Source organism: Strix uralensis, chromosome 5, assembly GCF_047716275.1.
Source record: "Strix uralensis isolate ZFMK-TIS-50842 chromosome 5, bStrUra1, whole genome shotgun sequence".
Taxonomy (NCBI): Eukaryota; Metazoa; Chordata; class Aves; order Strigiformes; family Strigidae; genus Strix; species Strix uralensis.
The window spans coordinates 80,296,713-80,314,984 of record NC_133976.1 but is presented as its reverse complement, the minus strand read 5'-3'; the positions used below and the strand labels follow the sequence as shown (position 1 = coordinate 80,314,984).

Here is an 18,272-nt window from a genome sequence, read left to right as displayed (position 1 = left end):
AAATTATCTCAGGGGTATCACCCTACATCACAGAGTAAGAGATGGAATTCCAGAAAGGGATGGCTTTAATAGCTGTAGCAATACCCTTCTCCCACAGCACACCAACTGTTTTGGAGCCCATTCTTAAGTACCTAGCTCGCTCTTGCTCTCTCTCTCTCTCTCTCTCACAGATGTGCAACTGTATATATAGCTAAGGCACTGAAGACATTCTTCAAGATTCCAGTCCAAAGACAGCAAGAATAAATTAGACAATGCAGTACTCAGCACTTAACCTCATTTTTCGTTTCAATTTCTGACCCAGAGGCACTGAAGGTATAGGCCATTATATGGATCTTGAGGTAGATTACCTATTGTGGAGATTTGCTCCACAGAGAAACATCACTTATTTCTCATTGTCTGTGTCTTCCACAATGTCAGCCAGGAAAATAATTGTACAACCTTTAAATTTGTTCTGCTCAATTAAGAAGATCAATGTCCCTGTGTCCTATATAGGACATGCAGGTCTGTGCTGGCTTTGGCTGGGATAGAGTTAATTTTCTTAATTGTAGCTAGTATGGGGCTATGTTTTGGATTTGTGCTGAAAACAGTGTTGATAACAGAGGGATGTTTTTGTTATTGCTGAGCAGTGCTTACTCAACCTCAAGGCCTTTTCTGCTTCTCACTCCACCCCACGAGCAAGCAGGCTGGGGGTGCACAGAAAGTTGTGAGGGGACACAGTCAGGACAGCTGACCCCAACTGACCACAGGGATATTCCATACCATAGGACGTCGTGCTGAACAATAAAACTAGGGGGGAGGTTGGCAGAGGGGCACGGCTCAGGAACTGGCTGGGCATTGGTCAGTTGATGATGAGCGATTGTTTTCATTTGCATCACCTGTCTTGGGTTTTATTTCTCTCTCTTTGTTATTTTCCTTTTCATTACAATTTATTATTATTTTATTTTATTTCAAGTATTAAACTCTTTTTATCTCAACCCACAAGTTTTCTCACTTTTACCCTTCTCGTTGTCTTCCCCCATCCCGCTGCGGGAAGTGAGCGAGTGGCTGTGTGGTGCTTAGTTGCTGGCTGGGGTTAAACCATGACAAGGTACAAATTTGGAATTTTGACTAGTGTCTCAAGTTGGCCTTAATTCTTGGCCTTTCACTACAGAATCTCTGTTAATTGAAATGAAGGACTAGTCTGTGCTCAGCCTTTGCAGAAAGTTAGTTCATAACCTTTCCTTACTGTTACCAGTAAAACTGGCAAAGACAATAAAGCCTACAATTAATACACTGCTTTATGCAGCAAACAGCAACGCAGCTACTGAGTGGGTAAGACATGCAGCTGCATTTGGCCCCGTAGGTCAGAAATGTCCCAGTATGTGACTAACTGATGGTTAGAGTGGGAGGAAAGGGAAAGGGCAAGGGATGTTATTGTTTATACCAGGGCCCATGACAACTAAGTTGAGAACATAACTTGAAGTCACAAGATATTTTGTCCTAATCCTAATAACTGAGCCAGGCAGACTGGCTTTAGTGCTAACAGATGGGTGTTAAGACTCTGGGTTGACTGAGACCATCAGGCCCAGATTTGGTAATAGGCTCAAGGGTACAACAAAAAGTCTACAAGGCAGGTGTAAGGATGCTTTCTCAGCTTGCTCTTCTGTGGAGTTTCCTCTGTTCCAAGGAGAAATAAGTCTTGTGAGAGGCAAACAGGATTGCTGCTTCTCCCCACCAAAGTATTCAGCTTCAAATTCACACAGAGGCAAAACAGAATATTGGAACTTCTGAGAGAAAATGGTGTATCAGTAAACTCCCCAACTGCACCAGTCTGCGGTGTCTAGCTACTTTACCACCTCAGCAAATTCTTAATGCACACTCCCCTCAGCACTAGTGGTCTCTCTTTCTGTACATAGGAAATAAAGAGTTTGACCTGCTGTGTCAAATCCAATGAGAAGCTGCTTGTAGAGTGGTACTCTTGGTCAGAAATAGTTTGTATCAGTTCCTTAGTGAGAAAAAGCCTTAGCTAGTACATTGCTAACATCTTCCTTGTCACTACCAAGCTGGAGAAGGAGAAATGGTATGACAGTTACCTATGCTGCCTTACTACCTGAAACAGATTTACATCCCTTGATGCTTAACATTGATGATCCTCTTGATTATTGTATCTGGTAATGTCCATATGACTCCAGCATCCTCTCCAGATAGTGACTTTTGGCCTCGGGTCTGTGCATCTGACAGAATTGTGCTGACAAAATGCCTGAGACAATCAACTGTAAATTCTCCTTCTATCACCCACGCTAGTAGTTACTGACTAGAACGCCATGTACAGACCAAACAGTTCAGTTAATCCTAAACCTTGGCAGAAGTATTGAATGGAAATGGATTTGCTGGGCTGACATAAGGGGCTGTGATCCTGCCTAGGTTTAAGATTTACTGTTTCTGAAGAATACTCAACCTAAAATTTATTAAAAAAAGAGAATGTACTGGGAATCAAAGGAAAGACCAAGACAAAACTTGATTGGATTTCTTGCTGTAATCAAACAGTGAAACAGATACATTAGCACCTCAAGCTTTTATCTTGCAAGGAGTTATGGCTTGCACATTAATGTAATGAACTTCCACTCATGGAATGACTCTTGGCCAGCAATGCATTTCAGTGTAACATTCAGCATAACACTGAAGCAGTGGAGAAGACTTTTTAGCATGTTTTTATTTTTAGGATTCTCCAGTACAAACTCAGTCCCTTTGAGTCCCATTCTGACACTTTGTCATGACACTGTCCTGTGTCCAAATGCCTCATGGAAGCTGCCAGCAGTATGCAGTCTCCACCTGATTGCAGGCTCTCTTCTACTAACTCTGAAATAGCAACTTCCAATATGCGTCTTGCTTTGAATCTTCAGGCAACTCATGAAACAGAGTTTCTGGACAGGAGAAGTCTTGCTTCCAATTTCAAAGGGAGCAGTGAAGAGGATATTGGGACAGGGGACTCAAGAACTGAAGAAGGCCAAGCAAATACAAGTGCAATGTACTCCATCAGCTAGTATACGAAGAAGTTGGTATTGCTGTTGCCTGCAATGTACCTATTGAGGTTAAAAGAAAATATGCCCCAGGCCTTTCTTGTCAAAATTAAGACTCCCAGAATTGTAACCCATAGTTACAAAAATCAGATGCAGTGACACACCTTGGCCTTGGACTGTGCATGTGTGGACAACTTTACATAAAAGGTTACAAAACCCCTTCCCTGTAAACCATCAGTGATTAAGGGTCTAGACTCAAAACATGATAAAATTCTTTAGTGACCTGCCAGAGCAGTTAGATGTCTATCAGACAACAGTCACTGTGTTAACTTGTTCAGTTAGGGCTAAAGGACATTAAAAGAGGTACAATACAGATGAATTCAAGGTGTATTTTTGAAAGAGTTAAGTTTTTCTGCGCTATCATCTGTCCTGTCATCTGGCCCTGCGGTGGTCCAACCAGCCCTCTCTTGGGCTGCTCTACTCTTGGTGCAATTCCCTCCACTCCGGCCACACGCCAACCCAAGATGAACAGGGAAAGGTAGTGAACAAGAGCATAAAGGCACCCCCTTAACGCCCTGACTCCTACCTCCCCTATCGCTGGGGAACCGACCACATGCAGCTCAAATGGCTTGGGAAGGGCAGCAGACCAGAGCATTAAGGAACCCCCTTAGCCCACTTGGTTTCTGCCCTGCTCTCTTACTGTTTAAGAACAGTAAGAACCATCAGTACCTCCTCAGCCTAGTACATCTGTACATGGGTTGTGGCCCAAAGGGGGTGATACCAGAACTCCCAAGATCGAGCAAGTTCTGGGCTTGTACAACTGGTAGAAAGTACCAGAATATTCCGTCATCCGAGTTGGGCTGAAATGGGAAAGTACCTGATGAAAGTCAATTACCTTAGACCCCAGAAGCAGTGATTCTAAGCGAGACCCTTTGAGCTCTCCTGGATCGCAGCAGGCTGTGTCCAGCAGCTCCCCTGAGCTGGGATGCCTCTCAGGCTCAAAATTCTCAAAGTTTGAAGATTGTCTGCCCACAAAGCCAACAGAAGGCCAGGGTGAAGTTAAGACTTCTTCCTGACTCTCCGTTATCGCCCATTGAGAAATACGAATGCATTGTATTTGCTCCAAACTCGAGAAGAGAGAAATTTTAACTATAGGCGAGCCTCTTCCATCACCTCTTTACCTATGTGCTGGAATACACACATTTGCTGTTACGAGTGTGGATGTCTATATATTTCACTGGATATCCAAATATTTCCACGCTGTGTGTGTTTTGCGTGTTTACCTATATACATATATTTTTTGATTTAGAATACCTTGTAGTTAGTGTAAATCTTGTCATTCTCAAATCTGTAATCAAGTCACTATTTTAATAATATATTTTCCTAAATCACTTTGTTAATCTTTAAATCGATCAACCATTAAGTGTTGCTAAAATTTAACCTTTGGTCTACCTCACACCACGAATTAATCTTAAATTGTTATTACATCATAACTGTGAGAGATACTTTCATCCGCGACAGACCTAAAGCAGTAGGCAGACAGTAGAAGGGGACTTACGTTGTACTTTTTCAAGTTTCCACAATCAAGGAAGTATATGATAATTTAAGATGCAACTACTCGGTTTCTGAAAAGGGTTTAAGCAGCTCTTTGGGATGCTGGAAAATTTGAGGGATTTTTAAAAGAGGTTTTAAAGTTATTCCCATATATCTCCCTCCCACCCACACAGAGGTGTAGAGCACGTTCTCCTCCCCTTTCCACCATGTGGAGGAGTACCAGCCCTCTACTACCAGGGCCCTAAAACTGCAGCCTCAAGCCCACCCAGTTCCCTTGCGTAAGGATCCTGTTGCACGATCAGATGCAGTTTTTCCCCCCGATATGATCACTAATTAACTCAATGCACAGCAGACCGTCCCCTCCACCACCGCCTTATCCCTTCGCTCTGCCCTGCTCTCTCCTTCCCCAACTCTCCTTTTCTTGCCGGCACATCCAAACCCGCCAGCTCCCACCTCCCTCTAATCTGCCTCCTTACTAGCAGGAGAAAAATGGAGAGCAGGCAGACGAGCAAATGGCGGGCTGGTGCTCCGCACCCTGGCAGGCCCCAGCCGGAGGAGCCGTGCCGGGGAAGGCCTGGCTCAGCCTTCCCTCCCCTCTGCCGGGACCAGCGCTGCGGGGAGGATGAAGGCGGCAGCGGCCTCACGCCGGCGCGGCGAGGCAGAAGAACACGCTCGGGGCGGAGAGACTGTGCGGGGGGTTTCGGTGCGGAGCCCCCGGCCTCCACCGAAGCGCGGGGACAAAGCAGTGCCTGGAGGCGACGGGAGTTGGGGCCGGGCCGCGGCCTTCCTGCCAGCCGAGGCAGCTGTCGTGTGCCCGAGGGATCAGCCCGGTGCCAAGGCTCTGCCCTAGAGGCGCTGCAGACAGCGGGGGTGGGTTGCGTGTGCAGAAAACAACTTTTTCTCCGCGCCGGGCTCTCGGAGCTCGCTGCGGTCGTTCCAGCCGAAATCACGGTCACGCAAAACCGTGTTTTGCTTGAGTTGTGTGAGGCGGGAGTTCGCCGCGCTCTGCCACCAAACCTACACGCCAGACTAAACACCGGGACGGAGCGGGGCTGGGGGACACCCGGGGGCTGCGAGGGCGCAGGGCCCGGCGGCCGGGAGAGGGTTTGCCGCCCGGGGGCTGGGCGGGGGCTGTCCCTCCGCCCTTCCGCCCCGTCGCCGCTCCCTCGGACCGGGGCCGAACCCGCGTGCGTGGCGGCTCCCCCCGGCAGCGACCGGGGCCGTCCCCGTGTGCGTGGCGGCTCCCCGGGGCGGGGGCCGGGGCGGGGCGGGGAGCGCGGCGCTGCCCGGGCCGGCGCCCCCGCCCGCCTTCCCTCCATCCCTCCCTCCCTCCTTCCCTCGCCCGCTCCCGCTGCTCCCGCTCCGCGCACGACGGCGGCGGCCTCCCGCCATGTCGGCCGCCAAGCACCGGGGCCCTAAGGGGGGCAGCCCGCCCGCCGCCGCCGCCGCCGCTAATGAGAGGGGCGCGCAGCCCGGCGGCGCCGAGGAGGCGGCGGCGGCGAAGAAGCCGGCAGCGGCGGCGGCGCACGGCCGGGGCGGCAGGGCCGCGGCGGGGGGCCGCTCCGGCGCTGGCCCCCGTCGCGGCTGGGCGCTGCTGCTGGGCGCCGCGGTGGTGCTGGGCGCCGCGCTGCCCGCCGGCTGGTACGTGCGGCAGTTGCGGGAGGAGGTCGGGCGGAGCGCCCGGGAGAGGGAGGCCTCCGGCCGGCAGCGGCAGGAGCTGGCCGCCACCCTGGACGCCGTGGTGCAGAAGGTAGCGCGGCGCCGGGCACCGGCGGGGGGCGGGCGGGGTGCCCGGCGGGGGCCGCTCCGCGGTGGCGCCGCCGGCAGCGGGCGGGCTGGGGTGCGGGGCAGCGTCGAGGCGCCCGGCGGGACGGGGGCGCAGCAGCCGCCCCCGCGGAAGGGGGGGGTGTGGTGTGAGCGCTTCAGCCCCTTAAATAAGCAGCCGCGCAGCTCTCGATAGCCCGGCTTGCGGGAAGTGAACGTGTCCCGTGCCTCTGCCCCCCCGCCCCCCCCCCCCCCCTTCTCTCCGTAAAGATGCTTTCATGGCATTAGAGCCACAAATCGAGGCTGGGCCGCGGGTTTTCTCCGCCGCCTGCAAACGTGGCCTCGGTACGGCGAGAAATCCCTGGCAGGCAGCGCAGAGCGGGGCCGGGGCGGGCGGCCCCCGGGACAGCCCCGCAGCCGGCTCCTTGCCCAGTTTGCTCCTCCAGGGCTTGGGCGCGAAGCCATTTTATGTAACGCAGTCAGCACGCTTACGTGCTGGCAGGAGCGCGGACCTGCAGTTTCGAGAGCCTGCTTGGCGGTAATTTTATATCTTCGACTCTTGCAAATCATTTAAAACCGAGCGTGGCGGATGGGCGGCTCTTTGTCGCCGCGTCGAGCGGGCAGGTGCGAGCGCCAAGGGAGATGGTGCGGCAGCGCGCTGGGACGTGGCAGGATCCTGCCTCGACGTTGCTGAACGCTCTAGAAGACAAAACTTGTGGCAGGTTCCCCGAAGAGCAGAGGCCGTGCCAGAAGCGCCGCTCCCGCCATCCCCTGCCTTCCACCTTCCCGCTGCTGCCGCTGGCCCCCCGAGGGAGCGGGACTCGCGGTGTCCATGGCAGTCCAGGACCGCAGAAGGGCTGTGAAGTTGTTGGCAAAGGGTGTGGCTCAAAGGAAGCAAAAGGAATGCTCATTTCTCTCCTAGTTTTTTCACTCAGGCTTTATTAGCCCCTGAGCTAGAGTTTCACAAACGGCAGTGTCCATCTGGATATGTCTTACGGTGCATAAAATTTTTGAAAAATAGCACATGTGAAAGCATCATCAACATATAACCAGGTTCCTGTCTAGGGAGTAGGTAAATGGGTTGGAAAGCAGTATGTAAAGTTATGACTGAGTCAGATCAAAGAAAAGGAAATTCTTGTCTCAGCTTGACTGCTTTCTGCACAGCGAGCTGTGCAGATTCCCTGTATTCCCTGCGAGCTTGGGCCCAGGCCAGCGGTGAGGGGACAGGGTGGTGGGACAGGCATGGGCAGGGATCCTGTGGCTGTTCCGTGCTGCTCCCAGAAGCGCAGCAGCCTTCACACGTGGAGTTTGTAGAGCCAGTTTTGGCATTTCCTCTCCCTTACAACAAGGAGGAAAAGGGAGCCTCGCGTGGACAGGGGAAAGGGTTGTAAAATTCAGGGCTATAGTATTGTTTCTGAAGCTGATTTTAAATCCTAGGGTTTTTGCTCACTGATGACTGGGCCATGATTTGAACTAGCAAGGGTTGTTGTTTTTTTCCTAGATTTTAAGCCATTTTTACAGACTCTTTGTAGGAAGGAAGAAATTGCAATGGCAGGACATGCAGGACGTAAGATTACAATACATGAGTATAGAACCCAGGTGTATGTGCAATATGTAAGCCTTTCTGAGCAGCGTAGGAATGGGTATAACATGCTGCCTCCCATCTCCATGTCGTAGAAAATTGTAGGTGTATGCTACATATTCTAGGAGACAGGTATGTAACAGACGTTTATAAATAGTTGGTTTCAAAGAGAACTGAAACTTTATTTGCCTGTGTATAGCAGGTGGCTGATGGTATAGACATAGTAGTGCAAGGATTAAAGGCGGGGGAAAGAGATCACAAAGAGTTTCGATGTAGCTCTTGAAAGCTTTGCTTGCTGTGATTTGGTGGTGTCTTTACAGAAGAATGTACTTGAGGGAGAAGAGACCAGGCTGTATTTCATTGCTTTACAAATGTGCAGGGTCCTGCATTGTAGTTACAGAGTGCCATCAGTGCAGGCTGCTGTGTAGAACTGGCTTTGCCCTTCAGTCTTTTGCTGCAGAGAGCTCCTGTCAGGAGTAAGCGTTATATAAACTCATCTGCTTTACACATCAGCAGTAGGAGGAGAAAGGAAATGATGTGGAATTTTAGTCTTTAATATAGCACAGTTCTCAGAGAGGCCAAGCTCATTTGGTGTTTAAACACAAGATAGTATGACCAGTTAGAGAAGACATAGTTATTAGCTACAGAAATATTTTAATGTGTTATTTATCATATTAAACCTTTCAAGGGCTGTGGCTTCAAACCTTACCAGCCATGAACACTACACAGGCAAGCTCACACGTAGGTGCACACACAAACCAACTGTGTAGTGAATATGAACTACTGTTTTTAAGTTGTGAGTTTTACCCCTCTCGTGAAACAGGTTTGCTTTGGGCTCTGGTGGCTCTTGGTTAGGACAGAGCAGATTAGAAGCTGGTCTAACTTGAAGACCCTCATCCATTTTATTATGTCAGAGCTCTCTGATCTTCAAGTGGCTGGCCGAGCTGGAATCATAGGAGAATAGCTTCAAGTTATACCATGAGCATTGCTCGAATGCCGTGGAGGAGCAGGTATAAAATACTTCCACTGCGGAGGGGTGGGATCTGTCTCTGTCAAACGTACAGCAGCAGAGTGCTTCTGGCCCTCTGGAGCATTCTCCTGGCCATTTCTGATGCCTTTTCTTAGACAAACAATTGAAGATAGTTAATTGCAAGTACAAATTTGGTGATTGGGTTGGAATGTGTCAAAGAAAGTAAGTTCTGTCATAAGAGGGGGATGAGAACTTTCCTGTGCCCTCCTTTTAGATTTCTGAAGTCTATTTATAGTGATACAGAAAAAGCTCTCTATGTGGAAAAAATCAGAATGAAGCTAAGATATAATGAAAATTAGGTTGGTAAGTCAGTGTAATGGCTGGTGCCCTGCTGTAATACATAGGACAGTATTACCTGCTTCCCCCCCACCCCTTAGCTCATTTCTAATTTTGTATGTGAGCACTAGAGAATACAGGAATGTAAAGTCATTACAAACCTTCTTGTGGAAGAGGGGGAAAAAGAAGTTATCTTTATGGGTATTCTTCAACCTGCAGGGATCTATTGGAGCAAGGGCAAGTCTCATGGCCAAACTCTACATTCTTTACACAGCGTAGACTTAGATGAAAACCAAGGATTTCATTTGCAGAAATACAGATGAATAACTTAAGTTCTAATTAGTAAGTCTGTTAGGTCTTTTGAAAATAATTTCTGGGTTCAGGGTCTGACTGGAAACTGCTGGGGTCTCCTTCAGTTAAAAAGAAAAAAAATAGAAGCTCTGTATATTTCTTTCTAAGAATATGTAAGATGTACTTCCTTCTATTTATAAAATAAAACCGCCCTCCAGCTGTGTATCTAATCATAAACATGGCGACCCATGTGGCACGACTGATTAATATACCCCTCAGACATAGGGAGTAGCATGAGGCAAGGCAACATGCATTACTCAGCACTTGCCATCCTGCCAAAGCCTTGAGGTATTTTCTGCATGATGGATTCCTGTTGCATCCGGTGGGAGTTCTTACATTGCTTTACAAAGTTTAAAAAAATACAACCCACACATGCACAAAAAGATTTCTCCAGTCTTGAGACTGATACTCTGCTTGGCCCCAGAATTGAGTATTACGTGCTTCCCTGGCTTCCCTTTAAATGTGAGAGTAAATCAATGTGGTGGCCACTCACCCCTTGACCTTTTCCCTCTTGCTGCTGCTAAAACCAACTGTAAAGATAGTTTTTGTAATTGGGAAGCTTAATATCATACCTGATGCAGTGGTAACAACTTTTGTATTAACCTGAGATAGATGCAAGTCAGTCCCCTTTGCAGCTGCTATAGCTTTGTTTTCTGCCTGTGTACGTATGTGTGCCCCCGTTGACAGAAAGCATGTGAGTGTATGTATGTGAGGTACTAAGTATTTGGAACATTAAAGCATTTCTATGTTTTTTATCTTAAAAATAGTTAACAAGAAGAACCTTCATTGTCTCCATTGCCTCGGAGCAGCAGAATGTCATGGTTACAACTCCCATTCCCTAGCCATTCCCTGCTCCCCTTTCCCCCTAATTTTTTTTGTTACTCTCTCTTGTCTTCTGTGAAACTTCTTTCATGTTCAGGAATTGGCCTTGGGTATTACTGCCTGCTAAAGTCTAATTCCAGGTTTTCTGTATTCAGAAGCTGATGCCAGATGTTCTTTAGGGGTTTTTCCCCCTCCCGTTCCTCCCTTATGGACTTGTGGCCTGTAGAACGAGGAATCATACAGGGGAGGGATGGCTCAGGGGTCTGGATGCAAACTTTGGAGGCTTGAGTTTGATTTTCACTGTCACGGATATCTTGGATCATCTGTGGCAGGTCAGTGAGGCCAGGGATCCTCAGTGGATGTATGTAGAGCTGCAAGGCTCTAGATGCTGGGCTTTTTGTGCCTTCCATATCTGCATGCCACAGGGTCACCTCAGGGAGCATGAAGGATCACAAGGTGATCAAGGGCCTTAAAGATCTTAGTCACAAAGGTTAAGGATGTAGGTAAGGATGAAATGGCACGTATTAACCATGTGGATTTCTGTTTTAGGTACGTTCCCTACAAACCACATTTGGAGAATTTGAATCCATGATGAAAATTGCTCAGCAGAAGCAGGAGGTTACTGAGAAGGCTGTTAAACAAGGGGAGAGTGAAATAAACCGCATCAGTGAAGTGCTTCAGAAGCTGCAAAATGAAATTTTGAAAGACTTGTCTGATGGCATCCACATGGTGAAGGATGCAAGGGAACGAGACTTCACATCTCTGGAAAACACAGTGGAAGAGAGACTAACAGAGCTAACCAAGTCTATAAATGATAACATTGCTGTGTTCACTGAAGTGCAGCAAAGGAGCCAAGACGAAATCAACAATATGAAAGCAAAGGTTGATTCACTAGAAGAGACAGATGCATATAAAAATGAAATTAAGGTGCTAAAAAATGCTTTTGATGAGATGCAAGCGTCCATGAAAACCAAAGAAAAGGACATAGAGACCTTGAAGAGTACAATAGACTCCATGGAGTCTGATGTGTACACTGAAGTGAAAGAGCTAGTCAACCTCAGACAAGAGCATGAGAAATTCAAAGAGGCTGCAGACACTGAACACCTTTCATTAAAAGCTTTGCAAGAGAAAGTTCTGAGAGCTGAGGATTCTATTAAGCAGCTCCCTAGTGACATTAAAAAACTTGGTGAAGATTTACTGCAAGTGAAAGCCAACCTCCACAAATGGGAAGAAAACGAACTCTTCAGAAAAGCATTAGAAACTTTTGGGAAGAACAGTGAAGGACTGGAGTCTCGACTGAGGCACATAGAAGACAGCCTGGAGTCTCTAACTTCTGTTGCTGCTCAAAACAGTGAAAAGTTGCAATCTTTCCTTTCTAAGGAGGCAGAATACGAGAACAAGCTCAGCACCTTAGAACAAAGCATTACTGCTCTTCAAGGAATCTCAGGTATGGATGTAACTTCAGTCACAGACGTTCTGAAAAATCTTGGCGAATCACAGACCTCACTGTACAATGATGTGGAAAACTTGAGGAGAAGCATCAGTGATCTGCCATCCTCTGGTGCTCTTCAGGATGTCCAGAAGCAAATTAGTACTTTGTTGGATCAAGGAAATCTTCAGACGGGTCAAGCACATTCTCAAGGCTATCTTGAAAAATTTTCTTCTGTGGAAGGCTCTGTAGATGAACTGAGATCTTCGGTCAGCCAGGTCGATGCCGATTTGAAAATGATAAGAACTGCAGTGGATAGTTTAGTCTCCTACTCAGTGAAAATTGAAAATAATGAGAACAACTTGGAGTCTGTGAAGAGCTCAATAGATGACCTGAGGAATGATCTGGAAAGGTTGTTTGTGAAAGTAGAAAAAATACATGAAAAAGTTTAGACAGCGGTGCTCCTTGTGCAAATAATGGATTAAGGAGAATAGCTTTTGTATGCCCAGTTTTTTACTCTTTTTAAAAGCAATTTGATACCTCCAAAGAGAATAAGAATACTTTAATAATAGAGACAGTTCTGCTTATTTCCTTTATTTCTCTTTTGTGTAGTGTTGTGGGGTTTTTTGTTTTTTTAAATTTCATTTTAAAAACCCATGAGTTTAGTTGGGGGTTGAGTTTCTAAGGGCTCATCTTCTCTATAAAGTTGTACCGCTGTAACAGTAGTGGTGTAACTAAAGCACTACAGCCTCCTTAGCATGGGCACATATTTAATGGCATGAAGGTGTTTCGCACTATGACACTAGATATCCCACACAGAAGGGCTACAGCTCTTCTGGTGTGAAAAGTGTACTGCTGTGCACACTGAGAATTTTACTGGTATGTTGTGGTTTAAGAAACAAATGAACAAAACTACACCCCTATCTTAAACTGTTTAGACCAGTAAACTTAAGTGTGGACCAGGTTTGAAGCAACTCATCTGTTCATGCAGTTTGGCACTCAGCCATGTGGTCAGTTTACCAGGTGTCAGCTGAGCTGTAGTGTATTTCTGTGAGTCCTTAATCTGTACCAAGGAGCTAATAGGGGGTTTGCTGAACACCTCCCCGCCCCCCCCCCCCCAACCCGAAGGGAAGGTTCGAGGTAGGTGGCATTGCTTGGGGCTAAGACCTAAGAGAGGTGTTCCACCACGTGGCTGGAGAGATTCATTCCGTGTGATCACAGGCTGCTTTCCCAGAATCTTCAGCTGCTGGTATAGAAACTGAGTGCTTGGAAGGGACATCTGAAGCATGGAATTAGTTTCCAGAGGGTACTGTAATATTTTTGTCATGTTTTTGGGTTGTTTACATGATGAGGCTATGTCTTTCCTGGAAAGGTCTAATTTTCCTGTGATAACAGGATTTTCTCAAAAAATGAGCACAAATTTGAATAAGGAAAGAGATGGACTAAAATTGCACCTCTTGTGTTCCATGTATAGCAAGCATGTTAATGATAATAGTACACTCCAAAACACACAAGGGGGAAAATCACCATGAAATCAGCAGAATTGCTTCAAAGGCATATACATTTCCAAGTTTTCACACAGCTGACAGTGACCTGAACTCTTGTTACATATTCAGGACTTGGTGCCTGATTCTTGTCACCATTGTTGTCACCTTGTCACCGGGTGCATGCCTGAGGCATTGGTAGCAAAGGATCCTTCTAGGAACTGGTTGAGAGTGAGGGAAAAGTGTTGTAATTCTCTAGATGTTAATTTGAAAACCACTTTCTCATGGAGCTTTTTTGGTTTTCTGTCTTTTTGGAAAGGATTTCTAATATCCCTCCTTTTCAAGTTTACTTTTGAACTTTATCCAAAGATTTGGTAAAGGAGTCTGCACATGGACACCTTGGAAATAGGTCTTGGGCATCGTGCTCACCTCAGCCTGCACTAGCCAGATCCGTGGCTACATTAGAAGAAGAATTCCTAGAAACGGCACCTCCCAGAAGCGGTGTGCTCGTGGGAACAGTGGAGGTGAAAAGGAGTTCTCCTGGGTAAATAAGACACTGCACCATTTCTAGTGTTGTTCCCACCGTAAACACGAAAGAACTGGCAAAGAGGGACCCACGGCATTAAGGTAACTGTTGTCACTGTCGGAACTGCACTGTTCTTTGTTGACTTCTCAAGTTCTTGGACAATGTTGTTTAGGTTACTGTGAAATGAACTGTATGGCTTATTTGCAGTATTTTTAATACATAATAAACATTTGGAATATTCTTTGCACCTTTTTTTGATTGCTGCCTACTTAATGTTTTGTGTCCCAGGATGCTTCCCGTGGGGTACAGGAAAGGGCTTGGGGGAAGAACCAGACGTGACTCAGCCCTGTACTTGTTCTCAGCTTTCAGAGGGGAGCGTGGAGGCAGTCCTATCCATTGTGGTTACAGAGGAACTCTTGAAAACAGGATTTGAGCCAGTTCAATGCAGTGACATGGGCCAGAGTGCAGGAAAGTCTGAGATGCGAGGCGTGAAGTAGGTGATTTATGCAATGAATGAATGCCATGTCTGACACTGCCAGCAATGCCTTAGTAAGACTTTCGGAATGCCTGAAGCATGTAGAACAGAAATAATGTACAGAAAGGACCTACATAATCTTTCCAAAGCGGCTGCACCTTTTGGATAGCTTTGAACGCTGGATTACAAGGCCTGTATACTGGTACCATCTTCATGAAGGATGCCTGGCTTTCAAAACTTTGGGAAAGGGTGATTTCATTTTGATTGCCCGCAAAGATGATCCCAGGCTCGCCATAGAAGCAGCTTTGAATGGTGAGAGCCAAATCTTGTTTCCCCTGTACTGTTCATAGTGTTTGTAAAGCAGTGTGGGCATCATCATGTCCTGGCAGTTCCTGAGGCCAGATTCATAGAGATCAGTAATACCTGTTACTAGACTACCTATATGTTCAACAAAACAGGGAAGCACACAAGCCCTTCTGTCTGAAAGAGATTTGACATAACCTGTTCACCAGGTTGACTTGAAGCTGGTGATGAGCACACAGTGACTTTGAAGAGCAGGAGCAGCATGATGAGGGAACTTAAAAGCTGCTCTAAAGCCAGCAGTGCAGCTGGGCCAAGTTGGATCTCAAAGATCAAATGGAAAATTACTGGTTACACTTCTAGTAACTTAAATTCTATGGCAAACTACTGAAATGACCTATTTCACTGAATAAGAATAATAATTCTCTGTAAATAATATGGCTGGAGGCAGGCATAGTGGCAAGGATCCCTTGGTGGGCTGGAGGTTCAGCTTTTATATTTGGCTTGACAGCCTCACTGAACACAAATACTTCCTAATTCCCTTATAAATGCTCATGGAGCACATCCAGTCCTAGTGCTGCTCTTTACTGTTGTTTTTACTTTACAATAAAAGCAGTGGAGAAGGTCTCAAGCAAGCCATAAATCTGTGTTGCCAGTGTTCTCTTACATTATCAGTAGTTGATCAACAACATGCTGCTACAGTAACAAATTTCAAGGGAAACTGTCCACCTGATTGATGAGGTGTCGATTGAGCCAATTTGTCTTAATTTTCAGCTCTCATTTTATAAATAGAGAAGCCATTAGGCTGAGGTGCCTTGATCACACTTGAAAGGGCTTCCCCAAATAGCTATGCTGGCAAACGGGATGGAGATCGATCTTGTCCTAAATGTGTATCTTGGAGGTTTCATTAAGACATGGATTAGTGATTTAATCTTTCTGCCATCTTATTTGATATAACTCAGCTGTAGTGTAAGCAAAGCTGCAAAGTTGAATGACTGCTGGAAAAACGGCTTCCTGAGATGTACAAACACCAGAATAGCCTAAAAACACCCAGCGTGGGCCCTCCGTTCTACTCCGCGCTGCCGAGGACACGGTTTGGGGCAGTTCGAGAAAGGTGTGGCTGGGCTGGAGGGACTCTCGAAGAGGAATACGGTGATCAGAGGTAAAATGTTCTCGGAGAAAGAGATCCATTGGGCCTGTTTAGACTTGAAAAAAGTGGAGGGAGGGCTGAAGGGAAAACAGGTTTGAAAGAAACAATCTTCAACTACCTAAAGGGCTGCTCCGTAGAAAGGACGAAGCCTTTCGCTTCTTGCGGAGGGGCGAGGCGTTACGGGCGGGGCAGGGCAGGGATGGCGGCGCGGCAGCGGGCAGGGAGAGCCGGGCCGAGGGGCAAGAGCCTTGACGGCGCCGGAGGGACCGTGGCTGCTCCCGCTGCCGCCGGGCCGGCCGGGATCCCGCGGAGGACACAGCCGGGACGGTGCGGCACGGCGGCCGGGAGCTGGCAGCGGAGCCGGCAGCGGGGCCGGCAGGGGGGCGGGCGCCCCCCGGTGGCGGCGGCGCGGAGCGGCAGCCGGCGGCTCGGGGAGGGCTGTGTGCGCCTGTCCGCCCGTCTGTCCCTCTGTCCGTCCCTCCGCCCGCCCAGCGTGGCGCCGCCCGCTCCCCCCCCGCCTCCCTTCGCCGGGTCCCGCAGCGGCGTCCGCTCGTGTCCCCTGTTCACTGCCTCCGCCTGTGGTATCGCCCCCCTGAAGAAACCTTCACCCGGTGCCGCGCTGACTCCAGAAGCGGCGGCTGCTTATTCTGCCCAGTTTAGCCATTTTGCTAATAAGTGGTCCCTGGCCCATTTGTTGCGTCATCATCTGCTTAGTTTATAGATGTTAGGGAAGGGGAAGCTGTGGCTGATTTGGTTTTGGTTTTGGTTGTAATATCAGCCGTGTATGAGATTTAGCATGGTGAGATGTTAATCCCTGTTGGTCCTCTGAGTGCTCATGTATTGCTGCTACCCTGCCCTCCCCGCGTACATTTTGGTCATTGTCACCCTCTGCCATCCATGAGCAGATATTCACTGGTGTCAGAATCAGAATACTTGCATGCAGGACTTTATCAGCACTTATTTGTAAATCCTGGCATGAAATGGTCAAACAGCCTACAAAACAATTTCTTCAAAGAACTCATTTGGTCTAACACTGACCAAAGATGCTGAAAGAGCAATTCTGCCTCGGACACCAAAGCAAAACGTGTATTTTTTGCTTGCTCACATACCAAAACCTATCTGGAATCTCATATCCAATATGTTACAAGCTCCCAATATATATCTACTCAGGAGTCAATGCTTGTTCACACACTGAGAAAGGCAAATCAGAAATCTCTTTATAAGAGCAGAGCTTGATGATTCCTGCATTTATAATGCAAATACTAAAACCCGGAGCTATTCAGAGTTAATGCAGCATCACAGTTGTAGCCTGCTAGACCTCAGACAAAGAGATCCCTGAACTCTGCTTTTTTTTTTTTTTTTTTTTTTTTTTTTATATTAGAGCTTATGGAGCAGGTGTTCCTTTGGCTGCTACACATATACAAATAATACATCTCAAAATCTTTTCAAGGCGATGCTGTCTAGATGCTAAGCTTAGCACTGGGGGACAAATCTTTTCTCAAGTGAATCCAGTTTTACTGTGACAGGAATAAAAGCCAGAGAAGCAATTTCTCATTTTACTACATACCCTGTTTAGAAAAAAATAGTTTCGATGAAATACTTATTACCCAGTTAACTCCTGTGCCCCACCCTGGTGTCCATCCACAATTCTAGAGGAAGAAGCTAGTTCAAATAAGGCCGGCTTTGTTCCACTCTGAAAGATTTTCCTTTGGCACTGTCTAGATCTAAATATGTCAAATTCCTGTGGATAATCCTTTCCTGTCAATACTGCTTAGGTTGGGGTTGGGATAGAGTCCTACAGTTATGAGTAAGGATGGAAAACATAACAAGTGGAGAAAGAATCAGGGTTACCTTGAAACTTTCAATTTTTTTTTAGTGCTCTGACTTTCAGACAAAGTTCTGATAATGTTTTCTTTTCCCCTCCTTTCTCCCTTTTTACCAAACTTCCCACCAATATATACATGTCAGGGGGATGCAGAATACGATGCTTAGATATTATTTGCTTTACAAGTAATAATTTGAAGCCATAAGCAAAAACAGGGCTTGAGATGATAGCCACTGCAGAGCCACCTGTTTAGAGAGAACACTGCAAGAGACATGATCTAAACAAATGAGTTGACATTGTTGCTAGTGGCAGGTAAGAACAAAACATTGCAGTTCCCAGAGTGTGTTTGGATAGTTCACGCTTTGGTGTCACTCGGGCCAAAAAACTTTACTGTCAAGTATTTCCCTGCCCTGGAAACTCAAAATGTCAGGGGGGGTGGGGTCCAACCTGCAAGGTGTCTGCCCGGGAGCCAGAAACCTGGGGAGGGCAGTGGGCTACCTCCGAGGTGCACAGCCTAGGGAACCTCCCTTGGATGACCTCTGTGGAGTGCTCAAAGTCTGTAAATTGAAAACAGTGAGGTCTTAAAAGAAAATTTCCAACCCAATGGGAAACTTAGAAATTACAGAGCAACAAGGGTCCTGATCCAGATCCCACTGAAATCAGTAGCTGCGCTCCCATTTCCTTTCCTGGTACAAAATCAAGGCC

The 18,272-nt window shown here is 47.3% G+C and overlaps 1 protein-coding gene across 1 annotated transcript; it reads left to right on the top strand.

The window, feature by feature from the left end:
- The first annotated feature begins 5,819 nt into the window (after positions 1-5,819).
- On the top strand, positions 5,820-14,064 carry CKAP4 (cytoskeleton associated protein 4). The gene is made up of 2 exons (XM_074871908.1): positions 5,820-6,303; positions 10,928-14,064. The coding sequence occupies exons 1-2, from the start codon at positions 5,944-5,946 to the stop codon at positions 12,257-12,259; spliced, it is 1,692 nt and encodes a 563-aa protein (XP_074728009.1). The 5' UTR covers positions 5,820-5,943; the 3' UTR covers positions 12,260-14,064.
- Positions 14,065-18,272: the final 4,208 nt, after the last annotated feature.